The sequence below is a fragment of the Miscanthus floridulus genome, chromosome 1 (assembly GCF_019320115.1).
Source record: "Miscanthus floridulus cultivar M001 chromosome 1, ASM1932011v1, whole genome shotgun sequence".
Lineage (NCBI taxonomy): Eukaryota > Viridiplantae > Streptophyta > Magnoliopsida > Poales > Poaceae > Miscanthus > Miscanthus floridulus.
The window spans coordinates 66477412-66495583 of NC_089580.1; the positions used below are offsets into that span (position 1 = coordinate 66477412).

Below are 18172 nucleotides of genomic sequence, written 5' to 3' on the forward strand. Positions count from 1 at the left end.
GCGCCTACCATGGTCATGCGCTCGTTTGCGCGCCGCATCGCGTTCGCATTTCGCATCACGATTCAACCACCAGTATCAGTTAAGGATGGCAACGGGGATGTACCCGTCGGGTATCGCTGGAACGTTCTCTTCCCTGCTATAGAGAATTCATCCCGTTCCCGTCCCTGTTAACTGTCTCAGGTATAGATTCTTGCCCATCCCCGTAACCGTCGGGCATCGGTCGGCAGGGCCGTCCCAACAATTTCTAGGGCCCTTGGGCAAGCAAGACAATGAAGTCCTGGTAATATAATATTTTAATATCACGAGATTGAACTATATAGTACTACTGGTAATAAGAGTTAACTCGCAAAATATAGTTCGTTAAAAAACGACAAGAAGTTTAAAGAACGGTGAAATCACAGTAACATGAAATGACTTAAAATTTAAAACAAATTATGGGCAACCTGCTGCCTGTGGCATGTCCATAAGTTCCTTGATGAATTAAATAATTAAACTAATAGATCAACAATTCGCTGCACTATCGCTTGATGCCTGTATGTATTGGATTGCAAGGTAAAAAAGAAACTGAAGTTTTCAGATTGAATAAATAATAAATACTGATGAACTGAAACCATAATCACTTACCGTAGAGAGTCGGGGACAGGGATGAAGGGACTGCAGCGCAGTTGGGTTAGTGGGCGCCTGCTGGGATCACGGGATTCCAGATTACGGAAATCGGGATTTCAGGATTTGAGAACGCCGGAACAGCCGCCGCGGCACAACAACACGCATGCTTTGACGCGGAGTCGCGAATAGAAAAGGGTTGCCGCGCAGAGCCACAGACTGAACTGGACGTGACCGTATGGAGTCAAATGCATGTACTACATATACGTATACTCATGGGCCCCTAGTGCCATGGGCCCCCGGGCGTCGCACTGCCTGCCCTCCCCCATGGGACGGGTCTGTCGGTCGGGTAACAGATACCCGACGGGTACTGCATACCCGATAAACAAGGACACTTGGGGTCGCAGCTTTGCAATCGGAGACGTTTCTTCTTCACCCGGGTATAAGTGTCGGAGTCTCGGAGATGCCGAGAAGAATGAGCGAGGTTGCGAGCAGGACGAGCAAAGGTGGCAAAGAGACCGAACTGAGGAAGCGAGGGGTACGAGCGCTCGTGAGGCAGGCATGCTTGTGATATTGGCGGAGATGATGAGGAAAAATTGAACTAAGATTCCTATAACACACAGACTATATATATATGATTGTTCAGATTTGGGCCAAAATACCTATGTTGAGCTTTTTTGGGCCTAATATTCGCATGACAACTCAAATAGTCGAGTTCCCAAATGAGTAACGGGGACGGATAAACATGAAATGTTCCCGTACCCATTGAATTTTTGCCCATTTAGCCCACGTACAAAGATACGGTCACATCACATCCTCTACCCGTCGGGTATCGGGGCCGTCGCCATGTTTAAGCATCACCCCCTCCGCAGTCCGCCCTCCTGGGTCCAGGCTCCAGGCCTCCACCACCCACCCCCACCCATACCCTCCCGCTCCGACCGGGGCCTCCTCTCCTCCTGCTCTCACCGCGGGTGCCCGCACCGCGCGGCGACGCCTCCCCTTCAAATCTCCCAGGAGCTAGGGGCCTCGGCCACCACCATCGCACCGCACCGCACCGTGTCGGACGCGGCTGCAGACCTGCAGTGCCGAGCATTGGATTTGGACCAACTGACCGAGCGTCGTGTCAGATGATCTCGCCCGCGATGTGGCGTTTGGCGGCGCGGCGGTCGGCGCAGGTCCGGCGCCTCCTGTCGTCGTCCGCTCCCCTGGCGCCCGCCGGCGCCGCCGTGCCGGGGCCCTGCATCGTGCACAAGCGCGGCAGCGACATCCTCCACGATCCGTGGTACAACAAGGTAGGTAGCCAGCCACACGCGGAGTCCCCCCAACACCCGATCTCGCGGTTGCGCGCGGACTCGATGCGGTTTCAGCTTACCGGGGCTTCCATTCCATTTGGGCGCAGGACACGGCGTTCCCCATGACGGAGCGCGACCGCCTCGGCCTCCGCGGCCTGCTCCCGCCGCGGGTCATGTCCTCCGAGCAGCAGTACGAGCGATTCAGTGAGTCGCCCTTCCCTTTTGCGTCTGTGTTTCCTTATTCGTCGCGTTTGCGGCGCGCCGAATGGGTTGCGGGATCACGGAATCTGTTGTTGCTCATGCGACGCGTTATGGCTTATATGCGCGTGCTTGCTTCGTTGCAGTAAACTCTTTCCGGTCGCTGGAGCACAACACGCGGGGCGAGCCAGACTCCATCGTCGCGCTGGCCAAATGGAGGATCCTCAATAGGCTGCACGACCGGAACGAGACGTTGTACTACAGGGTGAGCCCTTAGTGTTGCAGTATCGTGTTTGGAAAAAAAAATGATACAATGGCTAATTGGCGATTGACCTGTATTTTGAGTGCTTATATGGTAATATATGCTCTTTTTGCCAGGTGCTAATTGACAATATCAAGGATTTTGCACCGATAATATACACCCCCACTGTCGGCTTGGTCTGTGAAAATTACAGTGGTCTGTTCAGACGACCCCGTGGGATGTATTTCAGTGCAAAGGATAAGGGGGAGATGATGTCGATGATTTACAACTGGCCAGCAGAGAAGGTATATCTGAAACTGCTGTCTGAATGCACCTCATAAAGTAGTGCCTCTAGTAAAGAGATTAAGGTTGACATTATTTGAGTATCGATTCAACTAATAATATCTGAAACCGAATCATAACATTTGATTGATGCTAGTGGTTTCCTAGAGCTGTACTGCATGCTAATATATTTCAATATGTCATCAGCGAATGCATAATGGCAATCACACAGTAATTTGCATTTAAACATACTATTAATTTTCATGTTAAACTTTGTTATGCTTAATGTGTTTATGTTTAGAGACCATGGAAATGACATGTCAAAATGCAGCATGAGTTCTTCCAATTCTGGCTGTGCCTTCATGTAAGTGGTTGAACACTTTTTTCAGGTTGACATGATAGTTGTGACTGATGGGAGTCGCATTCTAGGCTTAGGTGACCTTGGTGTTCAGGGCATAGGCATACCTATTGGTAAACTGGATGTTTATGTTGCAGCTGCTGGTATTAACCCACAAAAGGTATAGAACATCTTGATACCTGTCTGGCATGACATCAGTTACATATAAATTACTTATGTTTACTTTATAGAACACGGCGAACTAGGCACCAGTTATATTCAATAGCCTGCCCTTTATGGCATACCTTTTTCATATTTTCCTGATCTCTGAGAATACGTTTATACTTGCAGGTTCTTCCAATAATGCTTGATGTGGGAACAAATAATCAAAAGCTTCTGGAGGACAAGCTATGTGCGTGAGATACATTAAACCTAATTCCTGAAATGTTTTTGTTGTGACATTATTTTTAAAACGTTTTTATAACCATTTCTTTGATTAAATGAAAAGTCTGAATGCTGTTTGTTTAGGAAAAAAATAAGAGGTATTTGCTTGTAAATAAATCCATGGCTGCATACCTTATCCAGTTAATTTTACTTAGATTTAGGACTGAGGCAACCTCGGCTGGAAGGAGAAGAGTACTTAGCTGTTGTAGATGAATTCATGGAGGCTGTCCATGCACGTTGGCCTAAAGCAGTTGTTCAGGTATGTGTGCTTTAAGGCCATCCTCTACGTGCTTGTTGAAGATTGCTCCGTTTCACTGAGTTAGAATTGTTCTTTTCCTCTTGGCTCCGATCACTTGTTAGTTGTTCTTCCTGTCTGCTTTTTCCCGCTTTCATCTCTCCTGGAGAGAACTGGGTCTTCTTGGCCTTCCCTTTAACTCTTCTTTTATTATCTCAAGAGAGACCTATTTGCTTCTTTGCTTTTCTTGTATAAATAAATATTTACCACACTAGGGGCTTCCCCTACTATTTTCGCTCAAAATACTGCTCCCTTTCTGAAGTGATAAAATCACAGTTCGAAGACTTCCAAATGAAATGGGCCTTTGAGACTCTTCAGAGGTATCGGAACCGATTTTGCATGTTCAATGATGATGTACAGGTATTTTGATTCTCAAACTATTATTATGTAATTTATTCTGCAAAGTTCTTTTCGTCCAGTTTTATATATTATTGTTTGATGGGCTTATCCTATTTAAAATAGGGGACAGCTGGAGTTGCTCTAGCTGGCCTACTTGGTGCTGTTAGAGCACAGGGCCGTCCTCTCCAGGATTTTACGAATCAAAAGATAGTTGTTGTGGGAGCTGGAAGGTATCTGATATGTTTGACATTTTTGTAGAATTTCCTCAGTCTTTTTTATATGGCATGTTCATTGTCAAAAATGTGGTTCGTACATTCTAATTCCTCTTTAGAATCCAGTGCTGGGATAGGTGTGCTTAGCATGGCTAAACAGGCAATGTTAAGGATGCCTGGGATCCACAGAACCGGGGAAGGGCATAATCAATTCTGGGTTCTGGACAAAGATGTAAGTCAACTTTCAAATATATTTTTTCCTGCTTTTTACACTAAACAAATGTCCTTTATACGCGTTCAAACTAAATGGCAAAGGCTGATAAATTATGTGCTCTTGTTGTGCCGTACTTGTAGGGCCTTATTACGAAAGCTAGGAAGGATCTGGATTCTGCAGTGGCACGTTTTGCCAGAGGTTTTGGTCCTGATGAGGTCCCAGATCTCCCTGAGGGGGCTAGTCTTGTTGAAGTGGTATGATAATATGATTTCTACAATCACATTTTCAGCTGTTGCAGCTTAGACAGTACTATTATATAGTACTATAGTACTTTCAATGCTTCTGTGTTTGGGCTAATTCAGTTTGATACTAATCGTCAGGTCAAGAAAGTTAAGCCTCATGTGCTTTTAGGACTATCTGGAGTTGGGGGCATATTTAACGAGGAGGTAAACATAAGAATCCAAGAATTACTTATTTCAGGATTTGCAATAAGTTTGAATGCTTTTTCTCCTATCTTACCAGTCCTGATTTAGTAGTTCTCAGTTGGTGCTCCTTGTTAGCACTAATTTATCCATTTAAGTTTCGTCGAGGACTGGGATCATAGTTTCTTTTTTTCTGAATTTCGAAAATATTCCCACCACCAAAAAACTTTGGTACATATGAATGCATTCTTATGATGCCAGTGGATGACTGGATCAAGTACTGCCTTATGGGTGAACATATGATCCTAAAAATGATCTGGTTAATCTTATAGATAAGAATGATTGAACATGTACATGATTCATGAATGATCTCATGGATGACGACAGTCAGTATTACCTTTCTCATATAGACAGATTTCTCAGGCCTCAGTAGTGAGGACACTATCAATCATTGTGGCCAATCAAGGACTTTGGTTGACAGTCCAGAGCTGCAGAACAGAAATAATGGGTTGGCCGTTGCTAGTTGTGTACTTGCCTAATCTAGTCTAGCCTTGTTTAGTAATGTTGCTTGTTGGCCTGTTGGGCACCATCACCACTTAAGAGAAGTACTGGAATTTTTTTTTCCCTATCAAATTTCCTCATGCAGCAGAGTCCTAATTAAATTGCTTAATTGTACATACTGATGAATGTTGAGCATCAAAGCTGCATTCCTTGTCTTTGTAAATAAGACCGTATTGGAAATGTCAAATCATACTCCAAGTGGTCATGCTTTTACAATTGAGTGGTAATCCATACATCTCCAGGTTCTCAAAGCTATGAAAGAATCCGATTCCCCTTGCCCTGCAGTTTTTGCAATGTCCAACCCTACTACTAAAGGTTTGTGCACAGACACCTACATATAGTTTGAGGACACCCTATGGTGAAATGCTATTTTTTTTGAGAGAGAGGGGAACCCAAAGATGAAACACTAATTTGATCTTCTCTTTTTATTACATTACAGCTGAATGCACTCCTGATGATGTATTCAAACATGTTGGTGAGAATGCGATATTTGCTAGTGGAAGCCCTTTTAGTGATGTTTCTTTAGGTAATTCCTTCCTTGCTATCTTTTACATTGTTTGCTAGCAATACTTTCTAGTAGATGATGGCTAAGAGCAAGGCTAATAATACAGCCGGTTTGCTGGCTGCAAGAGCCGGTTTGCTGGCTGCAAGGTTCCTTGCAGCCTTCTCTCAGCCCACTCATATAGTAGTTGGCTCTTTACAGTTAATACATGGCCCACTTGTCTCTCTCACAGACTTTTTTGGTTCTTGTGCCCAAGCCGACTGTAAGCTTACAGCCCGCTTCTCCTCTCTCTCCTCCACTCTCTCCTCCACCTCAGCATTTAGTCGGCTTACAGCCTGCTATTATACTTGCTCTAATGCTGGGGTCTTGATTTCTTAGGAAATGGTAAAACCGGTTATGCTAATCAAGCAAACAACATGTATCTATTTCCTGGGTATGACAACCTTTCACCTTTCCTAGTATTTGGCTTTTGTGTTTTACTGATAGAAGTTTTTTCAAAAAATCAGGATTGGTTTAGGTGCCCTTCTTTCAGGTGCCAGGCATATTTCAGACGGCATGCTTCAAGCAGCAGCTGAGTGGTAAGCCTTTGCTTGATAAAATTATATGGTTGGCCCACCTGATTAGGTGCCCCTGTATCTTGCTTTGCTGAATTTCTATTGGCATAAGATATCAACTACACTAAAGTTGTCTCCACTTGAGTCATTCTGTTTGCTGTTCTTCCGGAGAGGATCACAAAAATTAGATAAGCATCTATTTATTTTGCAATGCAGCCTGGCATCATACATCACAGATGATGAAATTCGGAAAGGAATCCTCTTTCCTTCAGTCTCCAGGTGAGCTCTGCTTTGCGCTGGATTCAACATCCACCGAATGCTGTTACCACTTACCACACCACATGCAAGCGCTATCTTCCATTTTCATTTGAACTGATGGTCCAATAACACCCGCCAAACCCTGCAGTATTAGGCACATCACCGCACATGTCGGCGCTGCAGTCGTCCGTGCTGCTGTTGCTGAAGACCTGGCTGAGGGGTGTTGCGATGTGGGTCCTAGGGAGCTTGGGAGCATGTCAGAGGTACAGCGCTACATAGGAAAAAAAATGTCATATTCCTTTTGCTAAAACTTATAAAACCTACTGCAGTGTCTAAAATATGTTCCTCGTGTGTTGCAGTCGGAAGCAGTGGACTACGTCGCTCGGAAAATGTGGTACCCTATTTACAGCCCCCTTGTGAGCGACAAATAAACCCAAAAATCTCACGACCTGCACAGAAGCAGATGTTCCCGATGTTCCATTGAAGGAATATATCAGACTTAAGACATTTATTTTGACTATTTTTTGTTAACCATTTATAAATTAGCTCATTTAGAAAGCAATTCGGCGGAGATTGATGCCCACGCATATGGCTATTGTATGGCCACATTCATTTCCTTAGACATGATTTCGTCACCAGGGAACGCTCAATTTTGAGGTCCGTTGAGCTTGCTTCATACTGCCACAGGAACCGTACTTTTCATGATTATTGTAATAAGTGTCAGACACCGGAGTTGCACTAAAAAGGCGTAGGTCTGAAGAAGGATGTCAGCGGCAAGCTTTACCCTCGTCTCGAACCTGGGACCTTTCGGTCATAGGCGCTAAGATTCTATCGCTTGCACCGGAGTTTCACTCTGTCCAGAAAATAGGCATGAGATCAGAAGCGATTTTTACCACCAAGAAACGTGTTCACAGCCCATTTGCAACACAGTATTACTAGGCAGCGATAGGTCCAGGTACTTCATCAAAGGAATAGGAATTTGATGGAACAATTTTACAGGGGGATACTAAGCTAACTCCACATCGGATGGCCAAGCGCTTCACCTCGAAGTGTTTCTGTCACCTGCCACGACCTTTCGCATCGCTTCCTCCAGTGTTTCTCCGCGCACAGCAGCCAACGAAGTACACGAACGACTAACCACAATATAATGCACATATAGAGAAAAAACAGTGAGCAGATCAGTACGACAACGGAGAAAAAAACAGGTAGTAGATTAAGCGTTTGTGTCCAATTCGACGCCTGGGACTTACCAGGATGATGAACAATATCACGTTGAAGATAGCCACCACTCGCCACTCTGTCTTCATGTACTGCGCGACCCCAGCTCTAGAAGACAGTATCGCCGCATTAGCATCCCGAAGTGGTTTTGATGCTTCGGAGTTAGGGGGTGAGATGTCTGAGTGGCTTACTTGCAAGAATTGCAGTCGTAGCACCTGACAGAACGGGCGTTCTTGTACAGTTTGCAGTCGACGTTTGTGCTCACCGGATGATAGCTCAGATCGAAATAGGATGCATTTAGAGCTGGGTACCCGCACCTGAAAATCAGAGCGATGTGATGAACTGATGATGACAATGTCTGAGATTACGGTGACCACAGGGAATGGTTGAGGTGGACATTCAGGTGCGTACTCTGCTGGTGGGCGGCAGCAACCCGACTCCATGGGAGTAAGGTCTGCAAGCTTGTATTCTCTTGCAGTCTGCATAAAGTTGGGGACTATAAATAAGATCTCAACCAAAGGAACGGCTGCAAAGGGAGCAACTCCAACAGAGTAAATCAAGTGAAAGATGTGAAGAACAGGTAGTCACCTTGTATCTTTTCGACAAGTTGTTGCAGTCATCTGTCTTCACTAGGCAGCTTTTCAGGCGAGCCCATTTCTCTGTGTCATCGAGCTGTATATTTGAACAAAAATAAATGAAGAGAGTTATGGTAGCGCAGTGGAATATTCAAATCTGTTGTATTGCATGGCGGGAAACATAAGTTTTCCAACAAAGAAACGTAGCATGCCTGTTTGACAAACCAGGAGCTGTAATCCTGAAGACGATACTCTTTATACCTACATAGAACAAAAGAAATGCTTGAGTATATTTCTTTTTCTTTTTGAAAGGGGGAGCTTAAATTAAGCTAACAGATCATGTTTACAATCAAGGTCTAAAGCTGCTGCCGCAGGCCAGGACACCTTCAGACAAGAAACAAGAGGAAAACTCTCTCCTACCATACTGTCCTAATCCATGGACTATTCTATTAGCGCTTCGATGGCATTTTAAAACTTCGAAGTTATGGAAAAGTCTCAAAATTCTCTTTGTTTCTTCTATGAAGTAGCAGGGTTTAGGTTACTATCTGTAAGTTTCCACACTCTAAAGCTGGAACTCGCAGGGACATGATCTTTCTATGAAATACGAATAGTCACATACCTAGCCCCAGGAACAATATGACCACTTCCAGAGTTTGTTATGATAAACCTGCAGCAGTACAAACCAAGAATGAGTTCCTCATAGCTACAAACAAACTGCTAAAAAAAGTCAAACAGTCAATTGAGAATTAGGACTTTGGTTCGGAGTAACTCCAAAGTCCAAATGGTGGAGTACAACATAATACCATCACATAATGAATGCGCTCGACAACAAATTTTCAAACAAAAAGTACACCATCATTGCCACCAAGTCATCAGCTATAAAGGCCGTGTCAATGCCATCGCAACACAAATTAAGTAGAGGGACTTACGCAAGCACCGTGAACACCATGATTGCCACCAAGACCACGAACAGCATGATTAGGTACTAGGCGCCCACATGTCAAGGTAACAGATAGCTCCAAAAGTACCCCAAAAATAAGGAACCAAAACTATTAGTAGCCACTCATGTGACTGTGACTTACTAATCCGGTTCACGGGGAAGGAAGGATACTGTCCAGAGCAAGCAGGAAACGTTCTTCCAAGCACCAAGGAATCCGACGAGCGATCTGCAGTGTAAATTGTCAGTGAGCCGGTTAAATGGAGAGCATCATAATTCACCACGGCTTGGTGACGCGGATGTGATTAGATGCGCACATGAGAAAGATGACTCCACCGAGAGCAATGACAGGGACGGTCAAGGACCGCCTGCACTCGTCGTTGTGGGTGCTCATCCAGAACCCGACACCCACCACCAGTAGTGCCAGTATCTGTCCGAGGAACAGCAGTGCAAGAAAGTTACACCGAGAAGTTATTTGTCACGAAATTAGTAAGCAATCTCTCTTTGCCTATGTTCACATGCTAATTTGAACTAGGAGCTATGAAGTTAAACAATTGCCAAGACCATTACCACATCAATGCGCGAGGAATTGGGAGGCGATGCAAGATATAACGTAGTATCAGATAGAGAACGACGACATGAACAACCCAAAAATTTCAGACAAAGTGCAAGTTCCGGGGAAAAAAACAGAGAGAGGGTAAAGTAAAATGGTGGGGAAAGTGTACTTCCGCAATCAGCCGCCGAGCGGTGGTAAATGAAGCTAAAAACCCCAATTCGCGATAGAGATAATGAAACCTGAAACTGCTGCTGAACAAGGAATGAATTCTGAACGCTTGCCAGTTCACTCCGAGCATGAAGAAGTAACCAGACAGCTAAATTTTGTTTTCTGTGAACAAAACGGACCAGCTAAAAAAATTGGCGAGCAAATGCGGTACACCAGGAATCGAGAATCAGCCTGAAGCAAGGCCGAGCGGAAGGAAAAACGCCTCCTCTGATTGGAGAAAGGAAGGATGGAGCTGGGCCGAGGCGACTGACTGACCATGGTGAAGAAGTTGATCCACCTGATGACGAACGCGCTGGCGCTGCCCATCCTCCCTCCGTCGCTGCGTCCCCAAGCAACCGGATGGCCACGGGATTCTCGGGACGGGATCTGGCGAGGCAGCGGCCGCTGAGAGGGTGGCCGGGGAGACGACGAGGGCACCGGTGGAGACGAAGACCGAAGGCGGCGGCGGCAGTGGCAGTGGCAGTGGCTCGCGCAGAGTGTGGGTCGGTTCGCGTGCGAGCTTAAAGGCAACGGTCGCAGCTTAAGCTAAGCCAGGCACAGGCCACCTGCTCGCGCCGTCGCGGTGGACACCGAGTGAAGACGCTGACATGCGGGGCCCCGCGTGCGGGCCCGCGGTGTCGGTGGGGGGAGGGAGGGCGACCGCCCGGGGTGGCGTCGGCTGCACCTGCTGTGCTGGGACACGGGAGGGGTGCCGGTGCGAGCTGCAGAAGCTGGCAGCGGTGAGCGCGTGGTGGTGGATGGTCCGGCCGGCGGGCCGGGGTGGGGGCCGAGAGAAAAGGGACAAAAAGGCGTCGGTTTGAACGTGGTAGGCGCGGTCGCGTCGTGCCTTTCTCCGTGCGCTGCGCCCGGCCCGCGTGCTTTGAACCACCACCGTTCACGAGCGTGGTCGGAGGTCGGTTCACGAATCGGCCAACGGTTTTGTTTGTTGCCGTTTGCTAGAGAGGAGCTGCGAGAGCCACACCACCCAGTGGAGCGGAGGTTTAAAACCGTTCCTGGCAGTAGAGTTCTCGGTATCAGGACCGCTGGTTCGTGGATAAAATGCTCCTTCCATCGGCTGCCCTAGCAGTAGCAGCAGCTCCGGCAGACCGGCACGCTCGCATGGTCCGCGTGGTGCTTGCGTACCGGGCCGTACCGGGGTACTGCTAAACATCTTCCATCTGTCGCCAGCACAGCTACGGCCTATGTGGCTCCACCGCGGGCGCACGGGCATGCCACTACACCGAGCGTCCGAGCTACTCCTACGTATGGTTCCCTCCATGGGAAGTAAGAGCAACTCCACCCAACACTCTATTTGAGACCTTGAGTACTCAGGGCTTGAAAAAGTTCAAACACATGAAAAAGCTCTCTATTCCCGATGGATGGAGGACTCAGGGCTCATCCTCCTGCCTACCTGAGCTAAATTCCTGATATGGCTCATCCTCCACCATACTCCTGAGCTGAAACATGGATAAAGGGCTCTCATTCGAGAGAACAGGGAAGCAAAATTTAAGGGCTGATTGGAGTTGCTCTAACACCCCAACGTCGGACGACTGAACTGCAGAAGCTACGCGACTGACTGATGGGGGATCAGCCGGACGCCACGCCAGCAGGCCGCGGCATCGTCTTGCGATACTTCTAACCGCAAAGTTCTAGTATACGTGCCGCTAAAGGGTATGGATTCTACTACTAAAAGACGGGTATTCTCGCAAAGAAGTTGATACAGAAATAATTTCAAGCCAAACTGTATACATACACCATGCAAAAATCAAAATCAACAAAGAATACGGCTAAAGAAAGACATCCATATGCATCATAACATTTGGAAAGAAGACGAAAACGGAAGATGAATCAAATGATAACAAGCAACTCAATTTGAACTGAGACTGGCAAACAAGTAGAATGAAAATGTCAAGTGAGGTAAGATAATGTCTCGTCTCATCATAGTTCTGGGCCTCCAAGCAGCCCAGTGTGCATGTCCTCAGCTAAACGGGTTAGTATCAATGCCTACAGGAAACACTTCCTCTACTAATCCAAGTAAACTTACAAACGTCATCAAGGCGCCAAAACAAAACCCTACAAGAATGGGAGCGAATTTGGTATCTGTGACGATATAGGAATGTAGCCATTTAGGTAGCTTCGGAAATAGTGGCGCCTTAGTTGGAGAACTCACTTGATGGGTTGCTATGTACAGATGTATTTGCCTGATAAGTTTCTCAAAAAAAAAAAGTGTTTCATGCTCCTGAAACTGTCACGTTCATCATTGGCAGTATACGGCCAGGTCAATCTGTGGGGGTATTGTCTTGATTTCTGTTCCAAGTTCTTGCTCAATCCTATACCTGCAAAACAAAGGGGGAAAAAGGATCAGGAATCTTGATGCAAGACTAGAGAAACAGACCACTTTATTAATGCAGGCTTACAAGTTGAAACGGTCCTCATAAGTGATCAAGTTCACTGCCAAACCAAGGTGTCCATATCTCCCAGAACGGCCAACCTAGGAACATGACCACACATAAATTTTAAATTCTAAAGGTTATAAAACAAACAGCTTCTACAGAATAAAAGATAAAAAAGTACCCTGTGTAAATATGTCTCAGATGTCTTAGGGAAGTCAAAATTAATGACAACATTAACAGCCTGGATATCAATTCCTCTGGTAAACAGATCTGCAACAAAGAGAGCCATGACACTCTTATAAGGAAACCTTCATAAATGACAATTGAAACTATGCTGAAAAGTAATTACTAAATTCGAGAAAGACTAATAAGATAGGAAAACATCAGTACAGACCTGTGCACACAAGGTTTCTGCAAGCACCATTACGAAAATCATGAAACGCTCGGTTCCTGTGGTCTTGCAACATCTTAGCATGGATATAGAAGCATGAATAACCGAGTTCAGTTATTTTCTTAGCCAGTAGCTCAACTCTATTAACAGAGTTGCAGAATATAATGGATTGATTAATTTGAAGCTAGCAAAAACACACACAAAAAGAAATGTGTCAGTTTATACTCAACTGTGGATGAAACAGAAAATAGAGTTAGTGTTTGCTGTACCTTTGAGAAAAGTGTATTCAGGCAATGAACTTTCTGCCTTTCTTCAACAAAAGCATAATATTGTGTTATTCCTTTCAGGGTCAGTTCATCCATTAGATTAATCACATAAGGTCTAGGCAGATATTTCTCTTTGAATTCCTTGACAGATACAGGAAAGGTTGCTGAAAACATCAACAGTTGCCGACTAGGTGGAAGGAAATGAATAAGTGCCCCCACAGAAGGCTGAAACTCTGGAGCTAATAGCTTGTCTGCCTGCATGATATCCCAAATAATGTGTTTGTTCAACTTGTAACTTTCGACAGATAATAAACATATTAACATACGAAATGGATGCTATATTTGCATCAGATCGTTGCAGAAGCAACAATAATAGACCTCGAAAAGTTACTAACACTATCAACAACAAAGCCTTTTAGTCCCAACCAAATTGTAACAAACCCCACATGAGCTTGTAACACTATGGATTATAAAAAACAAACCATGAACCCACTTTAAAGGCACAAATGCACCCACAAAACCGCAAATCATCGAATTGTAGAAATTAAGACATATAAGTACTCCAAGAACAACATTGTTCTGAAATGTTATTTGAGCAATGTATCAACAAGTGTGCATTATCAAGACCAATGTTAGCATCAGGATCATAATCGGAAGGGCAGTCAACATCACAGTAAAATTGATGAAACGAGATACAAAAGCAATTTCAGATTCTTTTCTTTCAGTGAGGGAACACAACATCATATAGCAAAGTGACATGATTTAGCGTAAATCAAATGGGGGAGAGAAACTTTGTGAAAAGAACACCAGTGTAGCTATGATAAAATATATACAGCACAAGAAAAAAAGTGTAATTATTTCTAATTATACCTCATCCATGACAAGCATTGAACAATCTTTCAGCACGCAAATGCCCTTCCTGGTAAGATCAAGTATCCTGCCAGGAGTACCAACGAGTAAATGAACAGGTTGGTATAAACGCATGATGTCATCCTTCAAGCTGGTTCCTCCAGTGCTAACCATAACTTGAATGTTCAGGTATTTCCCGAGCTCTTTACAGACTTGTGAAGTTTGCAGAGCCAGTTCCCTTGTTGGTACTAGTATAACAACTGAAGAAAAGACCAACAGAACCAGAAAACAAAAATAAGAGAGACTATATGAAACCCAACTATGAACTAATTCACTAGTGGAAGTAAAACTGGCACTACATAAACATCATCCATAACACATATTTTTGAAAAGGCGCCAGTGATCAACAAAGTAGAATGTTGTTGCACTATTACAGATTCAGTCTGTCAAACAGCCATAGTAGAATGCTAAAAGTGCAAATGGTCTGATTTTCCACAAAAAAATCTACATTTCATACCTAGTATCAGTACAATTTTTTTTTTGTGATTATTTATCACGTCAATAAAAACAACACACCAAAATTTCAAGAATGTGGATTTGCCTAATACTCCCTCCGTCCCACAAAGAGTGTCATTCTCACTTCCCGAGAAGTAAACATTTTTAACTATGACCCAATACATATATAAGGAATTTTCAATATTTATAGTACATAATAAATGTCATTAGATTAATTGCTGAATATATTTTCACAATAAACTTATTTGGAGATATAAATGTTAATAATATTATCTATAAATCCAGTAAACCTTAAGAATGTTTGACCTGCACGGAACCCATAGCTACACTTTTTTGGGGGGCGGAGGGAGTACATACGGAAGACAGATTAAAGGACTGGTTCATTCACCATATCAGAATCATCAATGTGACCAACAGTAATAAGTAATAACAATAATTCAGTGGGCTTATAATATTGATAAAGAACAAATGGAAACATAGAGGAATTGGTGAAACAGTAACTTGTATTTTGTGGCCAGTTAAGTTGTTCATGTTATGGTAGCAAGCTAGCAGCAATTAAAAAAATGACTCCATATGCTAAATTCCAATTTGAATGTATGAAAGAATAATTCACCTTGAATAGCATTTTTTTCAGGATCAATTTTTTCAAGTGCCGGAATGCAAAATGCAGCAGTCTTCCCAGTGCCATTTTTTGCCCTTGCAAGAATATCACTTCCAGTCAGCGCAATAGGAATGCTTTCTTCTTGAATAGGAGATGGCCTTTCAAATCCCTTTTCATAGATTCCCATAAGCAGTTCACGTTTCAAGAAATAATCTTCAAACTCATTGCCTTTTGTTGCAGTGACATCCTGTGTACGACGACACAAATATCAGAGGCAAAATATCAATAGCTTGTAGATGTAAGCAAATGGGAGCCATTTATAACTACTCTGAAACCATTCAAAGGAACCAGGATGCACTGTGCATATATACTTGAACACAGAAAGATAATAAGTATTAGAAAGAAAATTCACCTCTGTCCTGTAGCGTGTATCTGGAGCTGGTATATTTAGTTGAGCCTTCCAATCTTGAGAACTGAAACAAACAAATGAAGGGCTCATTAATGATGCTAGTAATAGATAAAGTTTAATTAGCATCATGACATGCCAGTGCTGAATCCAATGCAGTGCCAAGTGAATCATTTATATAATGGGTAAGTAGAGAATAGCAGCAACTGATAAACAAAAATGTCAAAATCACACGCTTATACATAGAATAACACAAGATGAAGGCAAGCTATTGTAATAAGGCAAACAAATACAAATGCAGATTAAATTCACAACGGCAATAGTCATTTTTACAGCAATGGTTGTATTTCTTTTTTTTTCCAGAAACATGAGATAATCAAAGGATACTCAGCATCAGCAAGCTCACTAACTCACGTCAGCATGATATAACAGTAGAACTAATGTAACCAATGAAGCGACCAAAATCACTCCGACACCCCGCATGCCGTCGCCTCAACATCTAAAAAAACAAAGCACAAACCCTAGAGACCGCCAGAGCACCAAGCAGAGTCTACAAATATGGTTCTCACCAGAGGAGATGTGCAGATAAGCAAAAGCAGTACCTCGAGTCTACGGCGTCAAGCTGAGGCGCCGTTTTAGCCGCAGCGTTTCCGGACGCTGCCCCCGCAACGGCGGGGACCTGGTCTCGCCGCAGCCACTGCTGCTGGTGCGAGGAGTTCCTATGCGCGTGCTGCTGCTGCTGCTGGTAGTGGTGTTGCTGCTGTGGCTGCGGGTTCCGGCCGTAGTAGTTGTGGCTTCCACCGCCGCCGCTGCCTCCTCCTCCTCCATTGCCGCCTCCACCGCCACGTCCGGCACCGCCTCCCCCGCTGGAGCCATAGCCGGGTGGGTAGCGGGCTCTGGGCTGGTGCATGGCGGATCTGGGGTTTTGGAGCACGGGCGAGAGAGATCTAGGGTTCCGACGGTTTCGCCGTTGCGGCGGGCGTGGGGTTCGCTTTTGGACTTTGGAGGTGGATGGATCCGTGAGCGCTCGCTTTCGAATGGGTAAGGTTGCCACTTGCCAGGTGTCGTGGAGAAATCGTCAAGCGGGGTATCTTTTGAAGCTTTCCGCCCAGACTTTCGAGTCTATAAGTACTAGTTTTGCAAATTTAGGATCTGGTCGTATGTTTATAAAATTCCGTGAGTTTATGGTATCACAATTTGTACACTGTTCCACAGTTAGTGCGTCCAGGAGCATGTAATAAAGTTGCTGACTGCTTAATGCATATATATATATATATATAGGCTATGCTCCGGACTTTCAGCTTGTTCGCTGCGCAGTAAACGATCGTAAATTTCTAGCCAGAACAATATTTTTCTCTCATACTAAACCAGCCAGCCGTAATAATCTACGATCGTATACGATCGTTTCAGCCCCAGCCAAACAGGCTATTTGTTGGAGCAATGGTTCTCAGCAACTCATCTAGGGGAGGACCCAGAGCTCGGCAACCCTAGGCACCTGCCCGGGCTGCGGGCTCCAGGTTGGAGCTAAATGGAGTCCTACACGGCATATGGGGTAAGCTTGCTCTGATGTCCTAAAAGAACATGAGCTGAGAAGAGATGTAGGGTACTCGCTCACTAGAATCAGACAACAGTACTACCAAACTGCCAGTGATCTTTCATGCGTTTGTTTGTTGTGGTTGCTCGCAATGTTAATTAGCAAAAGGTATCTAGACTGTTACATGCCTAGTACACACTTATTCAACGAGAAGAGTCTAGGAGATACTCGGCCTGTTCGCTGGTTGGTTTCTGGGCTGGTTTGGGCTGGCTGGTGCTGGTTTGTTGTGAGAAAAAAACACTGTTGGCTGGCTGGTTTGGGCTGGCTGGCAGATAGCTAATGAACCGATGGACCAGTGTGATGTAGTGCACGTAAAATACAGTACACGGTCATGTTATTTGGACCGGGGGAATTCACGGGACCATGAAGCAATATGCATGGGCGCTGCCGCCGATTGAGCGCCACCAAAATGGCTTCATATGTATGATGTTAACCATTTAAATCGTTGTCCAATGGTCGCAACTTTTCTTTGTTGGAGATGAAAAGATAAAGTTGTCTTAGACTTCGTCCGGGCTCGGTTAAATTTCTGGTTCCGCCACTGGACTCACCCGCTCGACTCACATTGATTGTTATAGGATTTGTATGTTTCCTTGAGTGAAATTAAGCTTGCATGTGTGGCTCTAATTAAGAGGAATGAATGTCTGCATATAGTGCATTCTTCTTGAGAAGGGTTCGCTTCACACCTTAGAACAACGTTTGAAAATTTTGGACACTTCAAAATCTTCATTTGGCTTGCAGTGAAAAATCCATGTTGGATTCCTCATTATCTTGCCAAGAGTGATCTTTCTCACATGGTCGTCTATCCTCTTTATGATCAAATTGAAGAATCCATCAAACACCTTCTTGACTCATGTGTTTCGCCTGTCAAACTTGGATCGTGTTCTTCATTCTTTATCATCTTGCCAAGTG

General features: G+C 44.7%; 3 protein-coding genes across 4 annotated transcripts; 1 reads left to right on the forward strand and 2 right to left on the reverse strand.

The window, feature by feature from the left end:
• Positions 1-1522: 1522 nt before the first annotated feature.
• LOC136535171 (NAD-dependent malic enzyme 59 kDa isoform, mitochondrial-like) lies at positions 1523-7316 on the forward strand. Its single transcript, XM_066527501.1, has 19 exons — positions 1523-1895; positions 2003-2099; positions 2240-2358; positions 2472-2639; positions 3006-3134; positions 3305-3365; positions 3553-3656; positions 3969-4052; positions 4155-4261; positions 4370-4475; positions 4598-4711; positions 4838-4903; positions 5683-5755; positions 5880-5966; positions 6321-6375; positions 6449-6520; positions 6713-6775; positions 6903-7017; positions 7114-7316. The coding sequence occupies exons 1-19, from the start codon at positions 1731-1733 to the stop codon at positions 7183-7185; spliced, it is 1857 nt and encodes a 618-aa protein (XP_066383598.1). The 5' UTR covers positions 1523-1730; the 3' UTR covers positions 7186-7316.
• Positions 7317-7627: 311 nt separating this feature from the next.
• LOC136535263 (tetraspanin-10-like) lies at positions 7628-10757 on the reverse strand. Its single transcript, XM_066527593.1, has 11 exons — positions 10524-10757; positions 9802-9914; positions 9659-9713; positions 9477-9532; positions 9167-9214; positions 8760-8808; positions 8561-8644; positions 8384-8451; positions 8164-8289; positions 8005-8080; positions 7628-7887 (listed from the first exon to the last, which is right to left on the reverse strand). The coding sequence occupies exons 1-11, from the start codon at positions 10572-10574 to the stop codon at positions 7813-7815; spliced, it is 801 nt and encodes a 266-aa protein (XP_066383690.1). The 5' UTR covers positions 10575-10757; the 3' UTR covers positions 7628-7812.
• A 1341-nt stretch (positions 10758-12098) lies between these two features.
• Positions 12099-16725, reverse strand: LOC136486038 (DEAD-box ATP-dependent RNA helicase 12-like). 2 transcript variants are annotated; one of them, XR_010766646.1, is made up of 10 exons: positions 16272-16725; positions 15676-15736; positions 15276-15510; positions 14168-14406; positions 13301-13552; positions 13035-13215; positions 12822-12910; positions 12665-12738; positions 12418-12583; positions 12099-12320 (listed from the first exon to the last, which is right to left on the reverse strand). XR_010766646.1 is itself a non-coding variant. In XM_066482811.1 (9 exons), the coding sequence occupies exons 1-9, from the start codon at positions 16577-16579 to the stop codon at positions 12505-12507; spliced, it is 1518 nt and encodes a 505-aa protein (XP_066338908.1). In that variant the 5' UTR covers positions 16580-16725; the 3' UTR covers positions 12100-12504. The 2 variants fall into 2 exon arrangements, 1 of the variants encoding a protein (XP_066338908.1); XM_066482811.1 differs by having other exon boundaries at positions 12100-12583.
• Positions 16726-18172: the final 1447 nt, after the last annotated feature.